Below are 25,645 nucleotides of genomic sequence, written 5' to 3'. Positions count from 1 at the left end.
GAAATGCCTCCACTGTTTCAATTCAAAAACAATTGCAGCAAGCTCAAGGTCATGGGTCAGATAATTTTCTTCATGCGGTTTCAATTGCCTTGATGCATACGCTACCACTCGCCTATCCTGCACCAGCACACAACCCAGTCCCTTTTTAGAAGCATCGCTGTATAACTCAAACTCACCTTCCAGATAGGGAAGTACTAACACCGGAGCAGTCACCAATTTCTCCTTAAGGCCCTGAAAGCATTCTTCACATTCCTGCGTCCAAATAAATGGAGTATCCTTCCGGGTCAAACGGGTCAATGGCAACACCATGGCCGAAAATTCTTTAATGAATCTCCGGTAACAACCAGCCAAACCCAGAAAACTCCTTATTTCCGTTACCGTCTTGGGTCTCTCCTAATCAATGACTGCCTCTATCTTGCTAGGATCAACCGCCACTCCATCAGCAGAAATAACGTGACCCAAAAATTGCACTTGAGAAAGCCAAAATTCACATTTAGAAGGCTTTGCATACAACTGTTTCTCCCTGAGAACTTGCAACACAGTTCTCAAGTGGCCCTCATGCTCTTCCTTACTCTTGGAATATATCAAAATATCATCAATAAACACAATCACGAATTGATCCAAAACGGCTTAAATATGCGATTCATATAATCCATAAACACCGTCGGAGCATTAGTGAGTCCAAATGGAATTACCTGATACTCATAATGTCCATATCTAGATCGGAAGGCAGTCTTCGGTATATCTTCCTGCCTAATTCGGATTTGATGATAACCCGACCTCAAATCAATCTTTGAGAAAACACAAGCACCCCTCAACTGATCAAGCAAATCATCTATGCGAGGGAGAGGATACTTGTTCTTGATAGTAACCTTATTCAACTGACGGTAATCAATGCACAATCTCATGCTACCGTCCTTCTTCTTAACAAATATAACTGGTGCTCCCACGGGGACACACTTGGCCTGATAAACTGCTTAGCCGAAAGCTCCTCAATATGCTTCTTCAACTCGGCTAATTCCGGTGGTGACATCCGATATGGAGCCAAAGAAATAGGCCCCACACTCGGCAACAAGTCGATCATGAACTCGATCTCTCTATGAGGTGGAAGTTGCGGAATCTCATCCGAAAACACATCCATAAACTCCTTCACCACGGGAATAGTGCCAATCTCCTCATGACTTCCGCCTACTAAACCCCCCACAAAGACATATCTCAATGCCCCGGCCCTCAAAGCCTTTCTAACCTGCAACACAGATAGATATGGGGAAGAACTAGTAGCAGAATCATCAACAGCAAGCACAATTCTTTTACCACAGCAGTCTATCATGGCACAGTTCTTTGACAACCAGTCCATTCCCAAGATAACTTGAAGGCTGATCATAGGTAAACAAATAAAATCCAGCACATAATCTCGGCCTTCATACTTGAACTCAACATCTTTACATAACACGGATGTATAACATTCCTTTCCAGTAGCAGTAACCACTTTCATTGGAGGACGAATGTCGTACATTTGCAGATTTAGCCCAACGGCCATAAGATCAGACATATAGGAGTGTGTAGCTCCTGAGTCAAACAACACTTCAACATCCATATTATCAATATAAATTGTACCTTTCACTAGATTCGGAGCCTTCTCCGATTGTTGACGGTCCATGGTATACACTCTACCAACCGTCTGGGACTCTAGCATAGGTGGAACAACAAAGACAGGAACAGCAGTAGCTTGAACTGCCATAGTCCTCACTTCATTCTGAGGACACTGCCTGGAATAGTGGCCGGATCTTCCACATTTATAGCAAATGACTTCACCTGTAGAACACGGACCTCTATGCTCCTTACCACATCCTTTACACTTGGGAGGAGGTCCCTTATCAACAAAAGTCTTCGGAGTTCCGGGCTTTTTAAACAGGTCTAATGGACTATTCACATTTAGCTTCTTGCCTTTCATCTTCTTGTTCTTCCAATAACTTGAGCCTGTTGCTCTATTGGCACTCGGTGTCTGGGCCTCAGAAGGCTTCTTGATCTGTGACCCCTTGTATACCTCTTCCACCTTTCGACACTGATTTACAAATCTACTAAATTCTCGAATGTCACAGTTTGACATCTTCCGAGACATCTTTTCGTTCAGACCCCATTGGAACTTGGAGGTCATTTCAGTTAGAGTGGGTAAAGCTCTCCCATAATTGGCGTATTTCACCAACTCATTGAATTTAACAAAGTATTGGTCAATTGACATCGACCCTTGTTTCAAATCATTAAATTCATTCTGCTTCTGCTCCCTAGCCTCCCTAGGGAAATAGTTATCCAAGAACAATGTCTCGAACAACCGCCAGGTGATTTCCCGACCTTCAGCTTCTAGGGGCTGTACGGTATTAGTCCACCAATCCTCCGCTTCTTCTTCCAGCATGTACACGGAGTAGATTAACTTCATTGCATCAGGGCATCTCATCACCCTGAAGATTTTCTCCATCGCCTGAAGCCATTTTGCTGCAGCCATTGGATCATAACCCCCTTAAAAGTAGGAGGTTTATGTTTCCGAAAAGCCATCAATCTTCTCTCTTCAGCTTCATGTTCATCAACATGCTCTACTTGTGGTTGACGAACCTCTGTGTGATGACTGTGGCTTCCAGAAGGATGACTAGCTTCACCTTCATTGTTACCCGCTACACCCTCTTCTTGTGAAGGAGGTGGAGAAGGCGTAGCCGTGTGAGGAGGAGGAGTGGGATGCCGGTTCACGGGCCTAGCACCCCTCAACGTCCTCAACTCGGTCATCATCGCGGCCATAGCATTCCGCGAGTCTTCATTTGTTTTCAACAGATTTTCATTGGCTTGCCTACTAGCAGCCAACTCCCTCTGAACGGCTGCAAGAGTTTCAGCCACGGGATCAGGTTGTACGCCCATTGCCCCACGGCCACTTCTGGGCCTCACAAGAGCATCCAAAACAGGTTCTGGCTGAGCATTGGTGTTTGATGGTCCGAGGTTGTTTCGGTGCCTCGTCATGTCACTACATATGTTACACAAAGAAATGAGTTGATCAGGCCCACACTTAGTGATCACAAATGCAATAATCATAAGGATTACTAAAACAACTATAAAGCCTCAAACACTAAGCATACGCAACCATAACTAACACTTATTCCCTACGAAACTGCTCTGATACCATAAAATGTAACACCCCGTTCTAGAATCGGTTTGTTAACATCGCATTATGATATTAAGCGCAGTTACAATCACATGGGTTCAATTAAACTCCGGTTAAATTTTTCATTTTAAAACATGCCGAAATTATAATGCCCAATTGCGTGATCATAACTATATTACATTGCGGAATAAATGAATTAAGCTTAACATCATACTCTTATATCCTTAGACCAAAGGTTATTAAATGTCTTATTCTAATCATTAGCTACGCGTGGCTTCGAACCGCGCCTCATTTGGAGCACCGTAGCTCGCGTTATGACAAATTAGAGCAACAAAAGTGTATGTTGGACACAGGCCCCGCGCGCTTCAGTGCGCTACCGAGCGCTCAAGCGCGCGTTATAGGGCGCTAAAGCCTCCATCTGGGCGCTTAAGCGCACGGAGGCAGAGAGCATCAGGTCTTTCAGTGTAAATGGGCGCTTAAGCGCGCACCAGGGCGTTCAAGCGCGATATCCTGGGCGCTTAAGCCCCCATTTGGGACGTTTTAGCGCGCAGAGGCAGAAACATCTCCTCCTTCAGTGGCTAAGGGCGCTCAAGCGCGAACCAGGGCGCTCAAGCGCGCAAATCTGGGCGCTTAAGCCCCCACTCTGGGCGCTAAAGCCCGCGGAGACAGTAAGCATCCCATCTTTTCGCAGCGAAGGGCGCTTCAGCGCAAACCAGGGCGCTCAAGCGTGCAATCCTGGGCGCTCCAGCGCGAGGAGGCAGAGAGCTTTAGCTCTCACAGGGGCATCAGGGCGCTCGAGCGCGCTCCTGGGCGCTTGAGCGCGCTGCCAGGGAATTCTCCCTCTCTCATTTCTCAAGTCCACAACTAGGGAAAGGGCATCCTCATGGCAAGCCTCAATGGATCAAACCTCTCCTCATGGATTATACTAAAATTTGGGCAGCATAACCTTTGTTTTCTCAACATTCCCCAATTTAGCAATAAGTATATAATCAAGTTTTCCAGCTCAACAATCCAATACATAATGGGCATGCATATAATGAGCTTAAGGTAATCATCAATTACAAAACATGTTCATTACAATTCATGGAACTTAGCTTACAAAACACTATGATCACTCCCTTGGCTCCCATCAACAAAGAGATAACCAAAGGCATGAGCATAGGCTAAGTCCATTCCAAATAAACAGAACATACATCTATCAATTGTTTATTAATGACAATCCTATACATGTGAGCTACAAAATAACATGTATAATATCAAAATACAGGATCCTCATGCATCACTACTAGTCCAAGTATGGCCACTTGCCACTGGTGGCTCCTGCAACATCCTTACGTGAAAGGGGGTCCCCATAACACGGGGTAAGATATACGAATATATCCAGTAAACCAGGGGTCCTTGGAGCATCTCTCCACCCCACAGTTCCATATCAGTGTAATAGCAATAACAATAATAATGCAGTAAATACATATCTATGCAAAGTGCAATCACATCTCCAGGAGAAATCCCTCGAGCTCTCAAGCTGTCCTAAGGAAACTCAGATGCAAATAGTCCTACTGGCCAGCTAACTACCAAGTATGATTTACGCATTGTCATGCAACATACCACATAGGGAAACACCATCCTATGCCACACCAAATGAATACACATACGTATAACAAAGCATTACACTATTTCATTGCATTTATATACACTATAATTACCACTACCCTTTCAAGGCTTGGTGGAACAATCAAGGGAATTACACCCAAGGTCCGAAGGCTTACCTCAAGCTTTAGTCAACCTTTGTTCCCACCAACCGGTTCCACAATCAATCAAATTTGGTTTCAAGCTATGGTTTACACAGCACACACCTACATCCAGGTGTCATAGCATCAATCATGCAATTCAATGAATATCTACATATATTCATCATCAATACAACAATACCACACCACAATTGGCATGGACTTACCTATCCCAAAGAGCTAATCAAGCTCCTTTGCTTGCTCCAATGGTTGATCACATACTGTTGGTCCAAATGCCTCAATCCTAGACATCATTAGGACACAATCATCAATCAACCAAACCAAACCATTTATCATTAATGCAAGAAAATCCAATATCAAGCATTAAATCTTGCCATTTTCAAAGTATAGTCATATAACTATCTAGGCTCATTCTCTCCGATTAATCATCATTCCTAGCATTTCTCATAACATACACTAAGCTCCAATACGCCTAGAACATAGCCAATCTATCAACATTTCATAAAAACCCTAAAACACTATTCATTAAACCCTAACCATGAAATTTTCCAAGAAAACAAGGTTCAAGGGTTAGAATCTTACCACCAATGGTCACACAACCAAGGATTGATGGCTCCTCAAGCTCCAATGGAGGTTGAAGCTCTCAAACACCTCAATTTCTCCAATGGGCCGAATTTTTTGGAGGAGGATATCCCACTCCACAATGCTCCCCACCAAAAACTAAGCTAGGATTATGAAAGAGGAAAAGATTTGGAGTGGTTTAGGCTTTAGAATGAGTTGATTTGGCCAATGTTTGCTTACTCTATGGTTTCCTCTCTCTCTTCCCCTCTCCTTCTTCTTTTTCTTTTCCCCTTTCTGTCGACGGTTTCTTGTGTGGGGGGGGGGGGGGGGGGTTGGGTTTCTTTCTTGTTTTATCACTTAAGATAAGTTAAGTGGTAACATGTGGGTATTAGTTCGTCTATCTATTTGACTCCATTAATTACCAAACTTTACCCAAAAGTCTGGAATATTTTTCTAGGAATATTTCCACTTTTATTTTTATATTTTGGGTACTTTTGCCTACACCCATTTATACCCCTTAATTTTCACTGAGTACACTTTTTAACTCCAGAGTGACTCACATTCATTTAATTAAGCCTTATACTTAATTTTACTCACTAAAACATGCTTAATTATTTAATTACATGTAGTTTGCTAATTAATTGGGTTAGGGCTATTATATCTTTCACTTATTTCTCTCTTCTTCCAATAAGATTGAGCTAAAAATAAATAAATTAATCCTTTAAAATATATCAACACTACATCGTATTAGTTAGTTTATTTTTTTTCTAAATAGTAATAACAATGCATGCAAAAAAAATTATGTTTTAATGTTTCTATAGTGAATATAGATAAATTATCTATTCACTCTCAAAACGACATCATTTTGAATTGAAAAATTAAAAAATTATAATGAGAAAGACTATTATAACCCAGAAATAAATTATAATTACAAAATTACCTTGATTTCCGCCCTAAAACGACGTCGTTTTGGACTCAGTATTGATAACTTATCTACATTGACCGGAAAAAAAAACTAAACCAAAAAATTATATATAATTTACCCCAGACGAAGCAACTTGATATCACGGATCTGTTTTATCATTTCCTCCATTTCATGAAAATTAACTTGAATTATAACATCCTTTTTATTTGATAATTGTCCATTAGATACAGACATCACCAGAGATCCGTAATAATATGATGAACAAAATGTCCACATTATGCAAAACAAGTACTACAAAGGAAATTGTAAAGCCATGGTTTAGGTCACTGCCAAATATAACCTTATGGACTGTAGATAACAATAGGGCTCCTCACAGTGTAACGTGGGCTTTTCCAAATAAGAGAACCTGATACAATTTGCACACTTGCCATAGATTTGGCTTTCACAACTACTTTGAAGCTCCTCTTCTGCAGGGTTTGAGAAAAAATTAGGCTAGTGGGCTTCACTGTGATTTCCACTCCTTTTGGTGATCTAATGGTGGCATTGTAGATGGTTGGAGCAGGACCTACATTGGTCACTCTTCTCCTAAAAACTCCTACTGTTGTGCTTTTGTTGCTTTCCAATTTAAGTTGCATGCTGGGATAGTTGATAGCATCATAGCCAAGCCCAGGAAGCAAAGAGGTGCAGTTTACAGGAGAACCAACAAATACTGATAAACTGGAACCATTGTAACCCTCATGACATAAGAACTGGATATAAGCAAAGTGATCCATGTCATAGACCAAACCAGGGCTCAAAGCTTTTGTAGGGTTTAATTGACCAGAACCATAGGCAAATTCTGCTTCATTGTTAAGTCTCCTGCTCATAGGTTTGGCTTAACAAGGATAATAAACAAAGTCAGCCATCTCAAAAAAAATTTGAAGTTATGACTTGCGGTGCAAGGCATTCAAATTGAGCATGAGATGTTAACAAATCAACTAATAAAAGTGGAAATAAGATTTATTCTCTCACCTGTTGTTATAATAGCAGATCTGATTGCAGCAGGAGTCCAATCTGGGTGAAATGACTTCACATATGCTGCTACACCAGCAACATGAGGACATGCCATGGAAGTCCCAGACATTAGAGTAAATTCTGAAAATTGTTTATCCCCTTTTAAACCTGTGATTGATTTCCTAAGAGTATAGGATGCCAAGATGTCAATGCCAGGAGCTGCAATATCAGGCTGCATCAAATAGAATATACGACACCCTCAGTTCATTAAATACCAGCTTCATAGTTATTATTATGAGCAGAATAGAAAAAGACCACAAAACTATATAAGGATGAAAACTTGAAACCGTCAGTACCTTGAGAACATGTTGAGATCCTGGATTTGGACCTCTAGATGAGAATATAGCAGCAAATGGAGCTGGAATTTTTACTTCATGGCTCTTGGATATCACTGCTGATGGTGATCTTAGTTGAACAAGAAATTCGTGTAAAATTGATTGTTTGAATAATCCAGCAAAAGATTTATTTCGCAACAAATATTTTTTTGGGGAATGTTATACTTACCACCATTTGAGGCTTACAACTCTTATTATATGTTTGGTTATCGTTGGATCAATTTGAAATCAACGATTGAAAAAGAGGGAAAAAATGGCTGCCTTTGATTTTGAATTAATCTAACGATAACCAAACAGTTAGTAAAAGTGATAAGCCTAAAATTATAGTAAATATAACCGCCTCCCATTTGTTTTGAGCTAGCTATAGAAAAATTAAAAAGTAGGCAATTATAGATATCAAAGGTGATTCAAAGAACTAACAAGAGCATGTTCTACCTTGTGGAATGTATATAATTTGTAATAATGTCACCTATGCTATTGTTCACAATGGTAGCAGGAGCCATGAAAACTTCAGCAACATTAAGATATTGCTCACTTTCTATTATAGTACCGATGCCTCCAATTTCTTTCACAACAGCTTCAGTGCCCCATGTTCCTAATTTGCAGTAAACAAGCTTTCCCTTCACCTTACTCGGCTCTAGGGAGTCTTCATAGCAGAATCTGTCAATGCATTAAAATCTCTTTGTTATTGTTGAACAATTTATCATGTGTTATGGACAAACAAAAGGAAAATTACTCAGCAGCTTCCTTGCTTTCCGAGGTCATGGCTGCATCAATCCCATTGACAAGGGGGTACTTTTCTCGTTTTGGATTGAAACAGCTCACTCCTACACCCTGCATAACCTCCACAGTTGGATGTACACACACGAATAATTCACAAGAAGCCACAGAATGTCACAATGGTTATTAGTGGTACCATATGACTTCACAAGTTAATGACAGAATCTATACCAGATTGAAATTTCAATTGTTTTCAATTCCAATTTTTACTCTCTCTTCCATTTCATTGTTGTTTACATAAACCTTGGTTATTGTAAAGAACCACTTCAACCCAAAACCTTAAGGTGTTGGGTGAGAGCCTTTTTAATAGTTTATATTATTCTCTAACACTCTCCCTTACACAAGATTTTTTTGGGCTTGAACTGTGGATATTGACAGGCCCAATGTTGTTGGTTTTACCTTGTGTTTATTTAATTCCACTCGAAAGTGGGAGGCAGTGAGGATCGAACTCGTGACCTTGTGGTCACTGAAGTTCTGATACCATGTAAAGAACCAATTCAACTCAAAAGCTCTTTTGGGTTGAATTGGTTCTTTACATAGTATCACAGCCTCGGTGTAACGAGTTCGATCTTCACTGCCCCCACTTTCTCTTGTGGAATTTCTTAGCACAGGTAAATGGGCCCGTGCATTGTCTACCCTTCAAGCCCAGTGAGCTCTTGTATGAGGGAAGCGTTAGAGATATATAAAACCATTAATGTAGCTTCACCCAACAGCTTAAACTTTTAGGTTGAATTGGTTCTTTATAGTTATGAAAAGAAAATTTGAATAATAGAGAGTACCATATTGTTTTTTTTGTGAATTATGGTACAAGTAATTTAATTTTTCAGAATATGTGAAAGGCAAAAGAATGAAACTTACAGAAACATTCTTTCCACTTCCCAACTGTATAGTGCTCTCGAAAGTCCTGTCAATGCCACTAGCTGCTACGGTTACAATCCATGGGGCAGTATTTGTTACAGTTGCCATAATGGGACCCTCATTTCCAGCTGAGGCCACTGTGATTATACCATTCCTCATGGCAAAAAATGCACCAATTGAAATAGAGTCATGAACATAACTAGGACTTTCTCCACCTAAGGAAATGGATATGACATCCACACCATCATGTATAGCAGCATCAAATGCAGCAAGTATGTCCATATCTGCACAACCAAATGCCCAACATACTTTGTAAATAGCCAACCTAGCTGATGGGACAGCACCGCGAACAGTGCCATTGGCAAACCCAAAGAGACTTGCATTTGGGACCTCATTGCCTGCAAGTGTTGATGCAGTATGAGTGCCATGGCCAACAATATCTATGGGAGATAATATGTCAGTTGGATCTGGGATTCCATCACCCTTGAAGTATTTGGCTCCTATGATCTTGCTTCAAGTTTGCCAATTTCCATAAGAGTGTTGCCATGCAGAATAAATACATAAGTTAGAGCTTTAGCCCTGCTAAAATAAAATTTGTAATGTTTATGTTCAAAAAATGATGATGAATTGTATGTGCTTTTACACAGGTAACACTGCCCTTGCCTTATCTTTATCAATATACTCATAAGGATTAGGGACGGTTATAGTGGATGATGGATAATTGATTCGTTTGTCTCTATATCTCACATTGTGGATTTTAGAGAAATTGAGTTAGGCCATCCTTCTTTTGGATATTTGAAGTATTTGCTCCCTTACTTGTTTAACGGTTTATCTAAAATAACATTTCAATGTAAAACTTGTATATTGACCAAAAGTCATTGTGTTTCTTTGCTAGTGAGTTCAAATAAAACAACATAACCTTTCATGTTAATTCATTTGGACGTGTGGGGTCTATTCCCAATTTATTACTGTTGAGCATGTTGGAATTAATTTTTAAATTAATTATTTTTATGATAACAAAATATTTTTTTTTTGTCGCCGAATAGATGTGTTGTTTCATCCTTGAAAGGGCGTCATTTAAATCGTGAACTTACGTTTTTTTATCAATAAATAGAGAATCAGGATTTTAAGAAGAGTTTTTTCCCTATTGGTTTTTGCACATTCTTTGCATTTGCATTCTTCTACTCTAGTGCAATTGATCAGAAGTAGGTTGAGTTTGATAAGACTATTCTATGTGGAATGCCGCCATAAGAATAGAGATAATATGTTCTATCTTGAGAGACAATTGTCCATGAATCTTGGACACCATAATAAAGGCAAAACTGTCTTAAAGACATATGCTCGAATTTTTCCTTGTTGCATTTATATATTTTCGTAAAGTATGCTTTAACTCTATGTTATTGTATGTTTCAATTTCTTATGTGTATTTCATTGAAGCAATTTTTCTAACACGTACTATCCACTCTCAATGATTTTTACATCATTTTTCTAACGGAGCATAAGAGGCTCTAGATGATCATAAGAAGAAAGGTTCGAGGTGGAGTAAAGAGGATCTACAGGATCATAAGTAAAGGAAGGAAATGAAAGAAGAAAAACAACATTTGGAGTTTAGTAGAGTTGTCAAGGGAAAAGAAAGCGATGGTTGGTAAGTGGGTGTTTACATGAGCTATTATTGCTACAACTTAAGAAAGCGATGGTCGCAAAAAAAGTTTAAATTAACGCTTAAACCAATTCATAATTTAGTTGTTTTCATAACAAAGGATGAAGAAATCATGGGAATAGGTATGTGACAGGGGAGGAAGAATAAGTTTTCTTTCTAATCAATTTGAGTTGCTACGTTGTTTTAATCATCTCCGTACGTTACTACGTTGCTAACTAATATAAGAATAAATATCATTTTTGGTCCTTAACAAAAAATTTGGTCCTCACTTTAGTCCATTATAAAAAAAATAGTCACCTGGTCCCTATGAAATTTAAAGTGGACCTATTTTAGTCTTTTTGAAACTAATGTAGATCTTTTTTGAATTTGTGAGGGACCACTATTTTAATTAAATTGATCCACTATGAATTTCTTAGAAACCTCCTCGAGACTAATTTTTAGTAAGGGACTAAAATGTGGACCATATTTTTTGTTAGGGACTTAAAATGATATTTACTCCTACTATAAATATTGAATTAAGAGATAAATAATAACCTACATGACTACAAAAAAAAATTAAAATGCAAAATCTTGTGTCCGCACTTGCGGACATGTGACCCAACGTGGGTCCACCAGTATTTATATGTGTACTGTGTAATTGAAAAAAAAAAAAAAAAACCTGAATTACATTATTATCCTTTTCATTGTATAATTTGAAATCGACATTAGAATGGCTTAAAAAAAATTGAAAACATTTGTAAAAAAAAATGAATTGATTTTGGAACAATACAATAGGAAAGGACCTGGTATGAATGTAAACTATTTGTGGTTTTATGTTTACATATCGTTTATCTCTTAAGAATGTAGCAGGAGAAAATTGTTGGAGTACGATCACCAGTTCATTTTTATTTTGAAAAACCTTCGTTTTCATGTCAATTATCACATATAAATAAGGGGTTTTATAATTCTCATTTAACATGAGAATTATAATTTTCCTACTCACTCTTCGATTTCCGTGCTGACATGGGTTCTACATATAATTTTTTCTTACACATGGGTCTCACATGCTTTTTATGTCTACAACATGAGATTTCAATTCTCCTTCAACATGAGAATTATAAAACCCATAAATAAGGAGGTTTGATTTTCTCATGTTAAATGAGAATTCAATTCTCATGTTGTAGAGATAAAAAACATGTGGGACCCATGTGTTAGAAAAAATTATATGTAGGACCCATGTCAGCACGGAAATCGAAGGGTGTGTAAGAAAATTTGAATTCTCATGTTAAATGAGAATTATAAAACCCATAAATAAGTGTTTAATGTTTCTCATGGAGATAATTTCATCTCCTACATGCACATAAGAATGTGTGGGCCCATGTGAGAGTGTGAGACCATATAAGGAGAAGAGAGAAAAAAAGAAAATATAGGTCTCACACACTTTTACTTGTGTAGAAAATAAAATTATCTCGTACAACATAAAAAATATTAATCCCTATAAATAATGGGAATAATATTTTTCATGTTATGTTATAGGAGATAAATCTTATCTCCTACTTATATATAAAAGTGTATGGGGTAGGGGTTCATGTTATCTTTTTTTCTCTTTCCTCTTCACATAGCCCCAAACATTTTTATATTTGTGTGTAGGAGAAAATTGTATTTCCTATAATTTGAAAAATATTAATTCCATAAATAAATAATAGTGCCTTTTCGAAATGTTGAAACTTGAAAGTAGGGTTCACTTTTCCAATTGTAATAATTATATTTTCTTGGGAAACATTAGTAATATTTAATTGAGTACAAAAAACCCCCGGGTGTGAAGAATGCTTTGATGCACAACATTTGTTATATATTAATACACAATGAAAATTAAATTCAATTAAAAACTTAAAGAAACCCTTTTCAAAGGAAAAAATAATAATAACCTTAAATATGAACTTTAATAGTATGCCTTGGCCTTACAGCAGCCAAACAAATCCTATAATATAAAATGCAGAATTTTAAAATAAAAATAAAAAATAGTCTGTGATTAGATTAGATTTTTTAGCGAATTTCTTGCATGAGAAGTGGGTTTACAGTGGGGTGATTCATGCACGTTGTTTGGTTATTGTTGTTAAAAATCACTGTTAGATGAGTTATTGTTATTAATGGTGTTTAGTTTTACTTGGTGTGTGTCTACTGTCTGGTTTAATTTGCAAAAATGTCAAGATTCTTTTCACTGAGATTGTAGTGACACAATGTAAACAAGGAAAGGGAATTTACTTATTGCATCCTGAAAAATTAGCATAGTTGCCACAATCTCCTTTCCATTTTGCTGGTGGTGGACCAAACCCATCATCCTTGAAGCTTTTAGACTCAGGCGTGATCCCTATCTCATCAATATCATAGTTTGTGCAATTTAATTACCAAGTTCCATTTATATAATATCTCAAATTAAGTATAACAATATACAAAGAAAAAAAATGAAAAATGGGAAGAAAACTAAGATGAACCTGAATCCAAAAGAGCAACAACTATGTCACTTTCTAATTTCAATCTTCTCTTAGCAGTCAGAGGTAATCCAATGAAGTTCCATGATCTTGTTGTGTGTAGCTTGCGGTACTGATTTTGAGATACCAACAGCACTTCATCCATGGCTACAGTCACAAAAATGGGGTATAAAAAAAACAGTATATACTATTTTAACAAATATGAAGGAGATAGAGAAAGATTATTCATACCAGATAACTTGTTGGCTTCATCCTCAGACAGTTTTGCTGCAAATGCATTGAAGCTCTTTGAGTAGCTATATACCATGGATTCTTTGGCATCAAGGTAGCTGAGTAACCAAAAATCAAACTCCAAATGGCTTAGTCCAAAAGAATAAAAGAGAATGAACAAGGGAGAATTTGATTGAATCAGAGGTACATATACAGTTCAATTTTTGTGTGCCTTTGTGCTTGAAGATAAGGAAGTGTTTGTGAGTTAGTCAGGTTACCTTCCCTTCACAGCAGATAGAACATTCAAATGGGTCTCAGATGCAATGTCTCTCGTCACAGGATGAGCTCCCATGAAAACAATGTAAAAGTTCTGCAGACAAGTCAAATTGTGGTCAAGCTCATAGAGAAAACAAAAGCTCACATGTTAGAAGCCTGCTCAGATATGGAAGAAATTAAATAGATCTATAGCTAATAAGGAATGAAAAGGGAGAAGAAATCCAGTGCCTTTTGCTCAACTCCATTAACTGAAGCACTGCTCAGCAAGATCAGCAGTAATTGAAGCCAAAGAAGAGAAAAGGATTTGGTAAGATTATGTAAAAACATACTTAGTAGCGACATGCAGGCCTTTAGAGACACTTAACATGGCAAAACAAACTCTAAAAAGAAGCTTATATACCATTCAAAGAAAGAAAAGAAAAAACAAGGATAAAAAATCGTCCTTCAATTTGTTTGATTCTAACTTACAAATAATTAATTAAGGTTATGGTAGGGGAAGCTTGATTCAAACTAACATTCAGGCCTTCTGAGTCTTTCTTTGGAAGTCAATGTCACATTGGTGCCTAGGATTGGTTCTTCAAGTAAACTTATATTAACTTTTCCTCTGTCATTAAAAACTCATTTGATGCATGATGTCTACAGGTGGCTCAAAACTTGCGGCCCGTGGAGATTAATTTCTCATTTATTTATTTAATAATCTAGTATTTTTCTTTACCTTGGACTAATTTATTAGCTGTTAGTGTTAAGCAGGGAATTCATGCAGAAATCTCCAAGTTCTTTGTCATGGGGATATAAGATTGGGAAAGTGTTTTTGGCCAAACACATGCTAAGGGCTATCATGCTTGCCCAGGAAAGATGCTCTAAATTGCATGGTGATTTCTTGCTCCAATCTGTTTTAGAAGCATGTTAAATATTTATGACTTTGTTCTTAGCTAGGCTGAAATTCTGTTTGTTCCTCCTACATGATATGTCATGTATGAGGAGCAGATTTTATTGGATAACTTGTTTTAGTAAATATAAATTGTTATTAGTTTGAAGAACCAATGATAATCATTTCTGGACAATTTCTGTAATTCTTATAACAATGCAACTGTTCCTCTAGTAATGTTCTGTTTTGACAATCCAACAAATCAATATATTCATTAGAAAATGATTCATTATGAATGTAATGCTGATTATAAACTATGTATCCCAGATGGACCTAAAAATTATAACATCCTTTTTATTTGATACCTGCATTACATACAGACAACACCAGAGATCCGTAATCATATGATAAACAAAATGTCAACATTATGCAAAACAAATACTACAAAGGCAATTGCAAAGCCATGATTTAGGTCACTGCCAAATGTAACCTTATGGACTGTAGATAACAATAGGGCTCCTGACAATGTAACGTGGGCTTCTCCAAATAAGAGAACATGATACAATTTGCATGCTTGCAATAGATTTGGCTTTCACAACTACTTTGAAGCTCCTCTTCTGCAGGGTTCGAGAGAAAAATAGGCTAGTGGGCTTCACTGTGATTTCCACTCCTTTTGGTGACCTAATGGTGGCATTGTAGATGGTTGGAGCAGGACCTACATTGGTCACTCTTCTTCTAAAAACTCCTACTGTTGTGCTTTTGTTGCTTTCCAATTTAAGTTGCATGCTGGGATAGTTGATAGCATCATAGCCAAGCCCAGGAAGCAAAGAGGTGCAGTTTACAGGAGAACCAACAAATACTGATAAACTGGAATCATCGTAACCCTCATGGCATAAGAACTGGATATAAGCAAAGTCATCCATGTCATAGACCAAACCTGGACTCACAGCTTTTGTTGGGTTCAATTGACCAGAACCATAGGCAAATTCTGCTTCATTGTTAAGTCTCCTGCTCATAGGTTTGGCTTAACAAAGATAATAAACAAAGTCAGCCATCTCAAAATTCTGAAATTATGACTTATAACTTGTGGTGCAAAGCCTTCAGATTGAGCATATGATGAAAACAAATCAACTAACAAAAGTAGAAATCAGCTTTATTCTCACCTGTGGTCATAATAGCAGATCTGATTGCAGCAGGAGTCCAATCTGGATGAAATGACTTCACATATGCTGCTACTCCAGCAACATGAGGACATGCCATGGAAGTCCCAGACATTAGAGTAAATTCTGAAAATTGGTTATCTCTTTTTAAACCTGTGATTGAATTCCTAAGAGTATAAGATGCCAAGATGTCAATGCCAGGAGCTGCAACATCAGGCTGCATCAAATTGATTATAAAACACCCTCAGATCATTAAATAACAGCTTTATGGTTATTATTACAAGCAGAATAGAAAAGGACCATTAACTATTTAAGGATGAAAACTCGCAACGATTCATACCTTGAGAACATGTTGGGATCCTGGATTTGGGCCTCTAGATGAGAATGTTGCAGCAAATGGAGCTGGAATTTTTACTTCATGGCTCTTGTATATCACTGCTGATGGTGATCTTAGTTGAACAAGAAATTCATGTAAAATTGATGGTATCATATAACGTTAAGAGATTGATTTTGTAAAAAAATATTTGGTTTGATCTAGCAATAGAACAAGAAAGAGCATGTTTCTACCTTGTGGATTGGATATAATTGGTAATAATGTCACCAATGCTATTATTCACAATGGTAGCAGGAACCATGAAAATTTTAGCAACATCAGAATATTGATCACTTTCCATTATAGTACCAATGCCTCCAAGTTCATTCACAATAACTTCAGTTCCCCATCTTCGTAATTTGCAGTAAACAAGCTTTCCCTTCACTTTATTTGGCTCTAAGGACTCTATGTAGCATAATCTGTGAATGCATTAAAATTTTCTCTGTTATTGTTGAACAATTCACCACGTATTATTGACAAACAAAAGGAAAATTACCTAGCGCCTTCCTTGCTTTTCGAGTTCCTGGCAGCATCAATCCCATTGACAAGAGGGTACTGTTCTCGTTTTGGATTGAAACAACTCACTCCTACTCCCTGCATAACCTCCATAGTTGGATGTACACATCATAAATTCATCATGAAAAATTCACAACCAGCCACAGAATGTCACATTGGTTATATATAGAACCATATTTCGCTTTATATTCCTACAACTGCATTATTTGGTCTTGCATTTTTCAAAATTCTAGTCAATCTCAGGGTATACACTCAACTCTCAAGTGGATCATTCTATTATCCACAAGTTATCCACACAATCTACACCAGATTGAAATTTCAATTGTCTTCAATTCCAATTTTTACTCCCTCTTCCATGTAAATTAATCATAGTTGTATACATAAACCTTGGTTATTGAGCTGTTTGTGTATGAGAGCTACATCTGCATCCCTTGATGGGTGTAGGCACAATGGCTCAATATTTCAACAGAGTAACAGCTCATAAAAATGTGAAGAAGGGTATATTCCCTAATGATGAGAGAGAGAGAGGAGCCATAACTCCAAGTCCTCACTGTTGTGTTGAGGTAGCACACCACTACATGTCTGTGATGAGTTGTACAAAAGATTGAGACATCCTCTACAATGAGATCTATGGTTCTCACTATAGGGAGGTAGGGGAGTGATCCCTTAAGTGGGCCCCTAAGGGCGCCCATGGTTTTGCCAGTCCAGAATAGTTATGAAAAGAAAATATACTTAATAGAGAGTACTATATTGTTTTTTTGTGAATTATGGTACAAGTAACTTAATTTTTCAGAACATGTGAAAGGCAAAAGAATGAAACTTACAGAAACATTCTTTCCACTTCCCAACTGTATAGTGCTCTTGAAAGCCCTGTCAATGCCACTAGCTGCTACGGTTACAATCCATGGGGCAGTATTTGTCGCAGTTGCCATACCCGGGCCATCATTTCCAACTGAGGCCACCGTGATTATACCTTTCTTCATGGCAAAAAATGCACCAATTGATATAGAGTCATGAACATAATTAGGACTTCCTCCACCTATGGAAATGGATATAACATCCACACCATCATGTATAGCAGCATCAAATGCAGCAAGTATGTCCATGTCTGCACATGTACTGAGTGACCAGCAGACTTTATAAATAGCCAACCTAGCTGATGGCACAGCACCGCGAACAGTGCCATTGGCCAACCCAAAGAGACTTGCATTTGGGACTTCATTCCCTGCAAGTGTTGATGCAGTATGAGTGCCATGGCCATCAATATCTATGGGAGATAATATGTCAGTTGGATCAGGGATTCCATCACCCTTGAAGTATTTGGCTCCTATGATCTTGCTTCAAGTTTTCCATTGAGTGTTGCCATGCAGAATGAACAGATGAATCAGAGCTCAAGCCATGCTAACATAAAATTTGCAAATTGTATGTTCAAAAAAATGCCGATGAATAGTATCTACGACAGAACCTCCTACTTAAACTGCATTAAGATAAGACCTCCTTATTGAGTTCTCAATTATTTAATAGCAAGGGTTTCCTCTTTCGGACATTGTTTATTATACGTAAATTGTGTTATGGAAAGTAAGACCAATTTTCCTTTGCATGAACATGTTATCAATGATTGAACACAAGCAAAATAATTTTTCCAACAATTATGCAAGAAATCAAACTAAGCAACACAAAAAAACTTCAATGTGAAGAGTAAAAATCTTCACTAGCTAGAAACAAAAGTGAGATTACAAGTTTTCCAACACCTACAAACAACTAGAGTACCAAATAAGAGATATGCACACAAATACAACTTATATTCGAAATTAATTTCTACCACCTGGAAACTCAACTTAAAAATTCCCATCGGTCAGATTAGATCAGTATAAGAGAAAAAATACAATATCCAAATTTGAGGCCAATTCTATCTCCTTTGAATTTCACTGCCCATATCAGACAAGAATATTAACACCCTCTATTCTCAATTGCCCAAAACCCTCTTGGAATCCCTAATAAAAAATCCTAACGGTTAAACTTTAAAATCATATGTATTGAAACTTATGTAAAAAGTTTGAGTTTGATCCCGCCATGCATTTGAGAGGTATGCTTCTTGAGAATATTTTTCTCTCTATAATGCTAAAAAAAAAACCCTCAGAAACCAACAGAAATATCTCAGGTGTCAGCAACTAACCATGGCTGAGCCAGAAGGTTTATATATTTGTTGCCGTAACCAAGAAGAAAACTGACAGCAGAGGCTCTATTTCAGAACCTTCCCTTCCCTCATATATATCGAACAAAAATCAGAATCATATTGGTGTCAGATTAAATGGGACCAATTATGGTGTATGGTCTGATTGGTCTCAGGTGGAAAACAGTGTGAAAAGCTGGTTAATAAATTCATTGCCAATTTTATTCGGTTTCTCACGTGAAGGTAACATCGGTTGTCTTTATGGATACTATTTGCGGGCGTTTGATCGAAGGAGAAATTTTTATGAATAACAGAAAAATATTATTATTAGTAAAATAGTTGGAAAGTGAGTTTGGTAGAAAAATATAAAAAAAGTTATTTGGTTGGAAAAAATTTTATCGGAGAAATTAAGTAACTTTTATAAAGTCTATGTTTGACTTTAGGTAAAATACAGATGGAAAAAAGATTGTTATTACGAAAATAATCCTGTTTTAAATTAATGAAAAAGAAATTATTTTCTTGTTACTATAAGTCATAAATAATTGGGATATCAGTGTGGGTTACCGATTTAGCCCGCATCTTGGAGATACAGTTCCAGTGCTTATTAATTGCTGTACTAGTGCCTCAGAAAAAGATGAAGAGCTTCGTGAATACAGCTTGCAGGTGCTAAATTTGTTTATTTACAATATCCTTGTGTATATACTATACTGTCATGCATCTGCTCAATATTGACCCTAAAGAGTAAATCTTAATTAGAGATTTAATTTAAGGATTTAAATGTCATAATTAGATTCAGTGAGTGATTTCGAGTATTTTGACTGTAATCATGACTATGTTATGAACAGTGCGTTCTGCCGGAGAATTTGCAGTTTTGTGAATTAACCGGTAGAGCTTAAATGAGTAAAAGGATTTTAGAGACATAATTTGACAATTCTGACGTCAAATATGAGTTCAGAACGAAAAATTGTATAGTCTGACACTTTTCGTGAAAATCTCATGAATAGTATTTCTACCGGGTATTTTGTACTGCTGTTTAAGTAACCGGTAGAGTCCAGAAACAAATAATTGATGAAATAAGAATAAGAATGTCCAATATATGCCAAGCAAGTCAATATAGGCCCAAGAAAATGACAAGTTTATAAGTTTTAAGTTCAGAAGTAAACGAAGTACAGTTAGTGGTTCACAGTGTATTTCATCAAAAATGGTGCAAAAACCATATTGTGAATTATGAATATTGTTCCTTAGGAAATAAAAATTAATGTAAATAACTTTAGAAAAAATAAAAATATGTCCATAGCTTTGAGTTAGTTCCGGGTCAGTTTAAGTTAAAATACGCGATAGAAAAACAACCGGATTAAAAAAGGCCACATGTGCTAACCTTATAAGTCACTTAAGTGGACACTATTCACACAAAAACACTCTCTTCTCTCTCTTGCAAGGCCGATCAGCACCTTACGGAAAGGGGGGTTAGGGTTTGATTCTCCTTCTTTGATTTATCCACCATTAATACTCCAAATTCAATGACCCACCACATGAAATTGATCGGAAACCACACAATGAATCCATTTCACCACTCAATTTGAGCTATAGTTAAGTGTGTGAGGAGTTCCTCCTCCTCCATTTTTCGTGACATTATTCATCAAGGTAGAGAAATGACATTTTTGGAGGAGTTTTGCTTGGTGGTCATCTTCTAGGCTTTGGGAAGTTGATTAGAGGTAAGAAACCTTTATTTCCATAATGTTATTTTGATGATTTGAATCATAGAAATTGTGAGCATGTGTTGGGTGTGAAATAAATTAGTTTAAAAGGAAATTTGATGATGGATTTTTGATGTTTTGAATATAAGCATATAAACTAAGCATGTATACATGTGTTAAATGAAAAAGAAATTCCTTGTGTGGTACCTCCCTAGGTTCGGCCATGATGGGTCACATAGGGTTCATTGTGCAAAATCATATTTGATATATTAAGAGGGTCTAAGGTGTTGGAGTGAGTATGAATTTGGTAAATTAGTTTGAAGGCTAAAGTAGGAAAAATCCTTTGTGTCTTGATCCCTTTGATTCGGCTATGGAGAGTTGTGAGGGACTTGATGTCCAAACATTAAGTTGGAACAATATGGAAACATACATTGTATGTGTAAGTTACATGTAACTAAAAAGAAAAGAACCCTTGTCTATTTCCTTATAGTGTTCGACCTAGAGGGTGGTATAGGGGTATATGTTGTTACATTTTATTTTAATAAAATGTGTTGTAATTCAAGGTACAAAATTGATAAGTTAAGAAGTTAAATGACTTGAAAAATGGTTGAAAAATACCTTGATTTCCCTAAGGGTAGGTCCACGGCTTTTTGAAGTAAAATGGCATGATTTATGTTGAAAATTCTTAAGGGAATACTTGATTAAATTAAAGAACATCAACGGTTATATAGAGGTCTAGACTTGAGTATTGGCATAGCATTGGCAAAAACGGAAGGAAACGAAAAGAAGCGATAAAATGTATGCCTTATGTGAAATCTAGGCATGATAGCATTTTATTGATTTGTATTTGTGGATTCTTGCTCTAGGTGTACCTAGGGACTGAAAAGGATCGGAATCTCTTGAAGATATATAAGTAACTTGTGTCACAAGTAAGCAGATTGATAAAGCTTCAAGAGGTAAGCTCTATGTTTAAGGAGTCTTTTCCTGCTCGAGTGCTCCACCATAGTTAGTGGACTGTGGTTGGAATGTATGATTATTATTGTGATACTTTGTATAGATGCATTCATATAGAGTTATTTGACAACATGATATGACTTGCTCTGATATGATTTCTGTAGTGATATATGGTACACTGATGTCTTCTTGGGGTTTCCCTGAGATTGACGATGTACACCTCTGACATGCTTTGGTTCCGCTTGGGGTCCTCCCTTGGGAACACAAGCTTTCGTTCCGCTTGGGGTCCTCCCTTAGGAACACGTGCGTTGATTTCCGCTTGGGGCCCTCCCTTGGGAACACGTGCATTGATTTCCGCTTGAGGTCCTCCCTTGAGAATGACGGCGCACGCCTCTGATATGATATGAATATATGCTTTGTTCTGTTATGATATCTGTTATATGTACATTGTATACTCTGTATCTGACTTTCATGGAAGAGTGAGCCAGGGGTATGGAGAATTCTCTATAAACCTGGAGCTTATTGAGATTTGTAATCTCACCCCTCGTTGGAGCCATATTTTCAGGTGCCCAGATCCCCGGTGAGACCTCTCTAGTCAGGGACGCGACACGTGGCTGAGACATTCGACAGACCGTATTTTGAGTGGCTGTAGGCTACTACCTTTTTGGAGTATATCGATGTAGTTTATATTTCAGCTATTTTGAGGATCATGATGTTTGATCTTTCACTCTGTATATGGCCTGTATATGTTTTGTACATGTTCTTCAGTTTGATGCATGTACACTTTTGTATTCAGGCATGTTGATATGACTATGTAGTATTCAGTTATGTTTATGTATTAGATTGCATGCTGTTAGATTAGCGGCACTGAGCCAAGTCCTGCATGCGCCTATGGATGGGTATCTGATTATATTTGCATGACTGGTACTTCTGGATTGATGTGCTGTATAAACTGTTTATCAGGAAATGCTTCTGAGTGGGATTGGAAAATCCCCAGTTGTCCGATTTATAGAGGAAACTCTGCCCGATTTTCGTTTACGCCGAGTAAGAATTAAAGTGGGAAAAAGAAAATGTTAGCTCGTATTTTCGTAAGTTAAGTGTTCCGCTGTTTCTGTTTATATCATATGCATGTTAATTGAACCGGCTCGAGACGGGGATGTTACAGAAATCATGGTGTTTTTGTAATTTTAATTTATTTCAAGGTTATAGTAGTCTTTATATTTATAATTTTTTAAGATTTCAATACCAAAACGACGTCGTTTTGGGAATAAATGCAGATAACTTATCTGCATTAACGGCAAAAACATTTTTCCCTTTATATTATCTTTTTTCAAAAAGAAAATTATATTATTTTTTAATTTCTTCTTTTTTCAAAAGCAACCAACTACTGGCTAAACAAAAAAAGCAGTATTTTAACTTTTATTTTAAATTTTGCTATTTTAAAAAGGTATTATCCAAACACCTAAAAATTCTCAAAAAGACTTTTATTTTTATAAAAAAAACTTTTTTAGGAATAAAAGCACATTCAATCGGACAGTAATTATATATGTGTATTGTATTGTGTAAATGAAAATATTAAATGTCCCATAGCCGGCTCAAAGAGTCGAAGCTCGTGGGGATACCGGAGGGAGCCAACTCGTCTCAAAGAGATAATTAGGGTTGGGTAACTCCAAAAAAAAATAAAATGAAAATATTAAATCAAAATTTAATTTACCTGAATTCTATATTATTATGCTTTTCATTATATAATTTGAAATCGATATTAGATCATGGCTTTGAAAAAATTGAAAACATTTGTCAAAGAAAAACATATTGATTTTGGAACAATAGGAAAAGACCCCGATATGAATATAAACCTATTTGTGAGATTTATGTTTTCATGATCGCTTATCTCTTAAGAGTTAAGAATGTAGCAGGAGAAAATTGTTGGACTACGATCACCTTTTCATTTTTATTTGGGAAAACCTTCGTTTTCATGTCAATTATCACATATAACTAATAGTGCCTTTTCGAAATGTTGAAAGCAGGGTTCATTTCTGTAGTTGATGTTTAAATTTGTAATAATTATATTTTCTTGGGAAACATTTGTAATATTTAATTGAGTACAAAAAACCCCCCCGGGTGTGAAGAATGTTTTGATGCACAACATTTATTATATATTAATATACAATGAAAATTACATTGAATTAAAAACTTAAAGAAGCCCTTTACAATGGAAAAAAACAATAACCTAAAATATGAACTTTAATAGTATGCCTTAGCCTTACAGCAGCCAAACATATCCTATCATATAAAATGCAGAATTTTAAAATAAAAAAATAGTCTGTGATTAGATTAGATTTTAGCGAATTTCATCTTGCATGAGAAGTGGGTTTACAATGGGGTGATTCATGCATGTTGTTTGGATATTGTTGTTAAAAATCACTGTTAGATGAGTTATTGTTATTAATGGTGTTTAGTTTTACTTGGTGTGTGTCTACTGTCTGGTTTAATTTGCAAAAATGTCAAGATTCTTTTCACTGAGATTGTAGTGACACAATGTAAACAAGGAAAGGGAATTTACTTATTGCATCCTGAAAAATTAGCATAGTTGCCACAATCTCCTTTCCATTTTGCTGGTGGTGGACCAAACCCATCATCCTTGAAGCTTTTAGACTCAGGCGTGATCCCTATCTCATCAATATCACAGTTTGTGCAATTTAATTACCAAGTACCATTTATATAACATCTCAAATTAAGTATAACAATATACAAAGAAAAAAATGAAAAATGGGAAGAAAATTAAGATGAACCTGTATCCAAAAGAGCAACAACTATGTCACTTTCTAATTTCAATCTTCTCTTAGCAGTCAGAGGTAATCCAATGAAGTTCCATGATCTTGTTGTGTGTAGCTTGCGGTACTGATTTTGAAATACCAAGAGCACTTCATCCATGGCTACACTTACAAAAAAAAAAGGTTAAAAGTAACAATACATACTATTTAAACAATTATGATTTGAAGGAACTAGAGGAAAATTATCCATACCAGATAACTTGTTGGCTTCATCCTCAGACAGTTTTGCAGCAAATGCATTGAAGCTCTTTGAGTAGCTATATACCATGGATTCTTTGGCATCAAGGTAGCTAAGTAACCAAAAATCAAAATGCAAATGGCTTAATCCAAAAGAATCAAAGAGAAAGAACAAGGGAGAACTTGATTGAATGAGAGCTACATATACAGTTCATTTTTTGTGCGCCTTTGTGCTTGAAGATAAGGAAGTGTTTGTGAGTTAGTCGGGTTACCTTCCCTTCACAGCAGATAGAACATTTAAATGGGTTTCAGATGCAATATCTCTCCTCACAGGATGAGCTCCCAAGAAAACAATGTAAAAGTTCTGCAGACAAGCCAAATGGTGGTCAAGCTCATAGAGAAAACAAAAGCTCACATGTTAGAAGCCTGTTCAGATATGAAAGAAACGAAATAGATCTATAGCTAATAAGGAATGAAAAGGGAGAAGAAAACCAATGCCTTTTGCTCAACTCCATTCACTGAAGCAATGCTCAGCAAGATCAGCAGTAATTGAAACCAAAGAAGAGAGGAGAAGTTGGTAAGTTTCTGTAAAAACATATTTAGTAGTGACATGCTGGCCTTTTGAGACACTAACATGGCAAAACAAACTAAAAGGAAGCTTATATACCATTCAAAGAAAAGAAAAAAAAAAACAAGGATAAAAAATCCTCCTTCAATTTGTTTGATTCTAACTTAAAATAATTAATTAAGGTTATGGTAGGGGAAGCTTGTAAGAAAGATTACAGAATTTCTGAGTCTTTCTTTGGCTAAAGTCAATGTCACATTGGTGCCTAGGATTGGTTCTTCAAGTTAAACTTATATTAACTTT

The 25,645-nt window shown here is 36.7% G+C and overlaps 3 protein-coding genes and 1 long non-coding RNA gene across 4 annotated transcripts; 1 reads left to right on the top strand and 3 right to left on the bottom strand.

Annotated features, from left to right (window-relative positions):
- Positions 1–1,815: 1,815 nt before the first annotated feature.
- Positions 1,816–2,503, bottom strand: LOC133316345 (uncharacterized; the record flags this gene model as incomplete). The annotated part of the gene is made up of 1 exon (XM_061518076.1): positions 1,816–2,503. A coding segment is annotated over exon 1 (688 nt), but the record flags the coding sequence as incomplete, so codon positions are not given.
- A 4,220-nt stretch (positions 2,504–6,723) lies between these two features.
- On the bottom strand, positions 6,724–14,367 carry LOC133316344 (subtilisin-like protease SBT4.14). Its single transcript, XM_061518074.1, has 11 exons — positions 14,254–14,367; positions 14,028–14,119; positions 13,771–13,868; positions 13,543–13,686; positions 13,313–13,418; positions 9,409–9,919; positions 8,507–8,604; positions 8,206–8,430; positions 7,732–7,840; positions 7,394–7,607; positions 6,724–7,256 (listed from the first exon to the last, which is right to left on the bottom strand). The coding sequence occupies exons 1-11, from the start codon at positions 14,365–14,367 to the stop codon at positions 6,724–6,726; spliced, it is 2,244 nt and encodes a 747-aa protein (XP_061374058.1).
- Positions 14,368–15,293: 926 nt separating this feature from the next.
- On the bottom strand, positions 15,294–25,374 carry LOC133316343 (subtilisin-like protease SBT4.14). The gene is made up of 11 exons (XM_061518073.1): positions 25,276–25,374; positions 25,050–25,141; positions 24,793–24,890; positions 24,559–24,702; positions 24,330–24,435; positions 17,767–18,280; positions 16,923–17,020; positions 16,621–16,845; positions 16,394–16,502; positions 16,057–16,270; positions 15,294–15,917 (listed from the first exon to the last, which is right to left on the bottom strand). Exons 1-11 carry the CDS (start codon positions 25,372–25,374, stop codon positions 15,385–15,387), a joined length of 2,232 nt encoding a protein of 743 aa, XP_061374057.1. The 3' UTR covers positions 15,294–15,384.
- On the top strand, positions 20,604–22,462 carry LOC133316342 (uncharacterized). Its single transcript, XR_009752192.1, has 3 exons — positions 20,604–20,830; positions 21,679–21,768; positions 22,332–22,462. It is a non-coding gene; the product is annotated as an uncharacterized LOC133316342 (long non-coding RNA).
- Positions 25,375–25,645: the final 271 nt, after the last annotated feature.

Source organism: Gastrolobium bilobum, unplaced genomic scaffold (genome assembly GCF_033153095.1).
Source record: "Gastrolobium bilobum isolate Gb01-03AN ecotype WA unplaced genomic scaffold, APGP_CSIRO_Gbil_v1 utg16766, whole genome shotgun sequence".
Taxonomy (NCBI): Eukaryota; Viridiplantae; Streptophyta; class Magnoliopsida; order Fabales; family Fabaceae; genus Gastrolobium; species Gastrolobium bilobum.
This window is presented reverse-complemented; position numbering and strand designations above follow the sequence as displayed.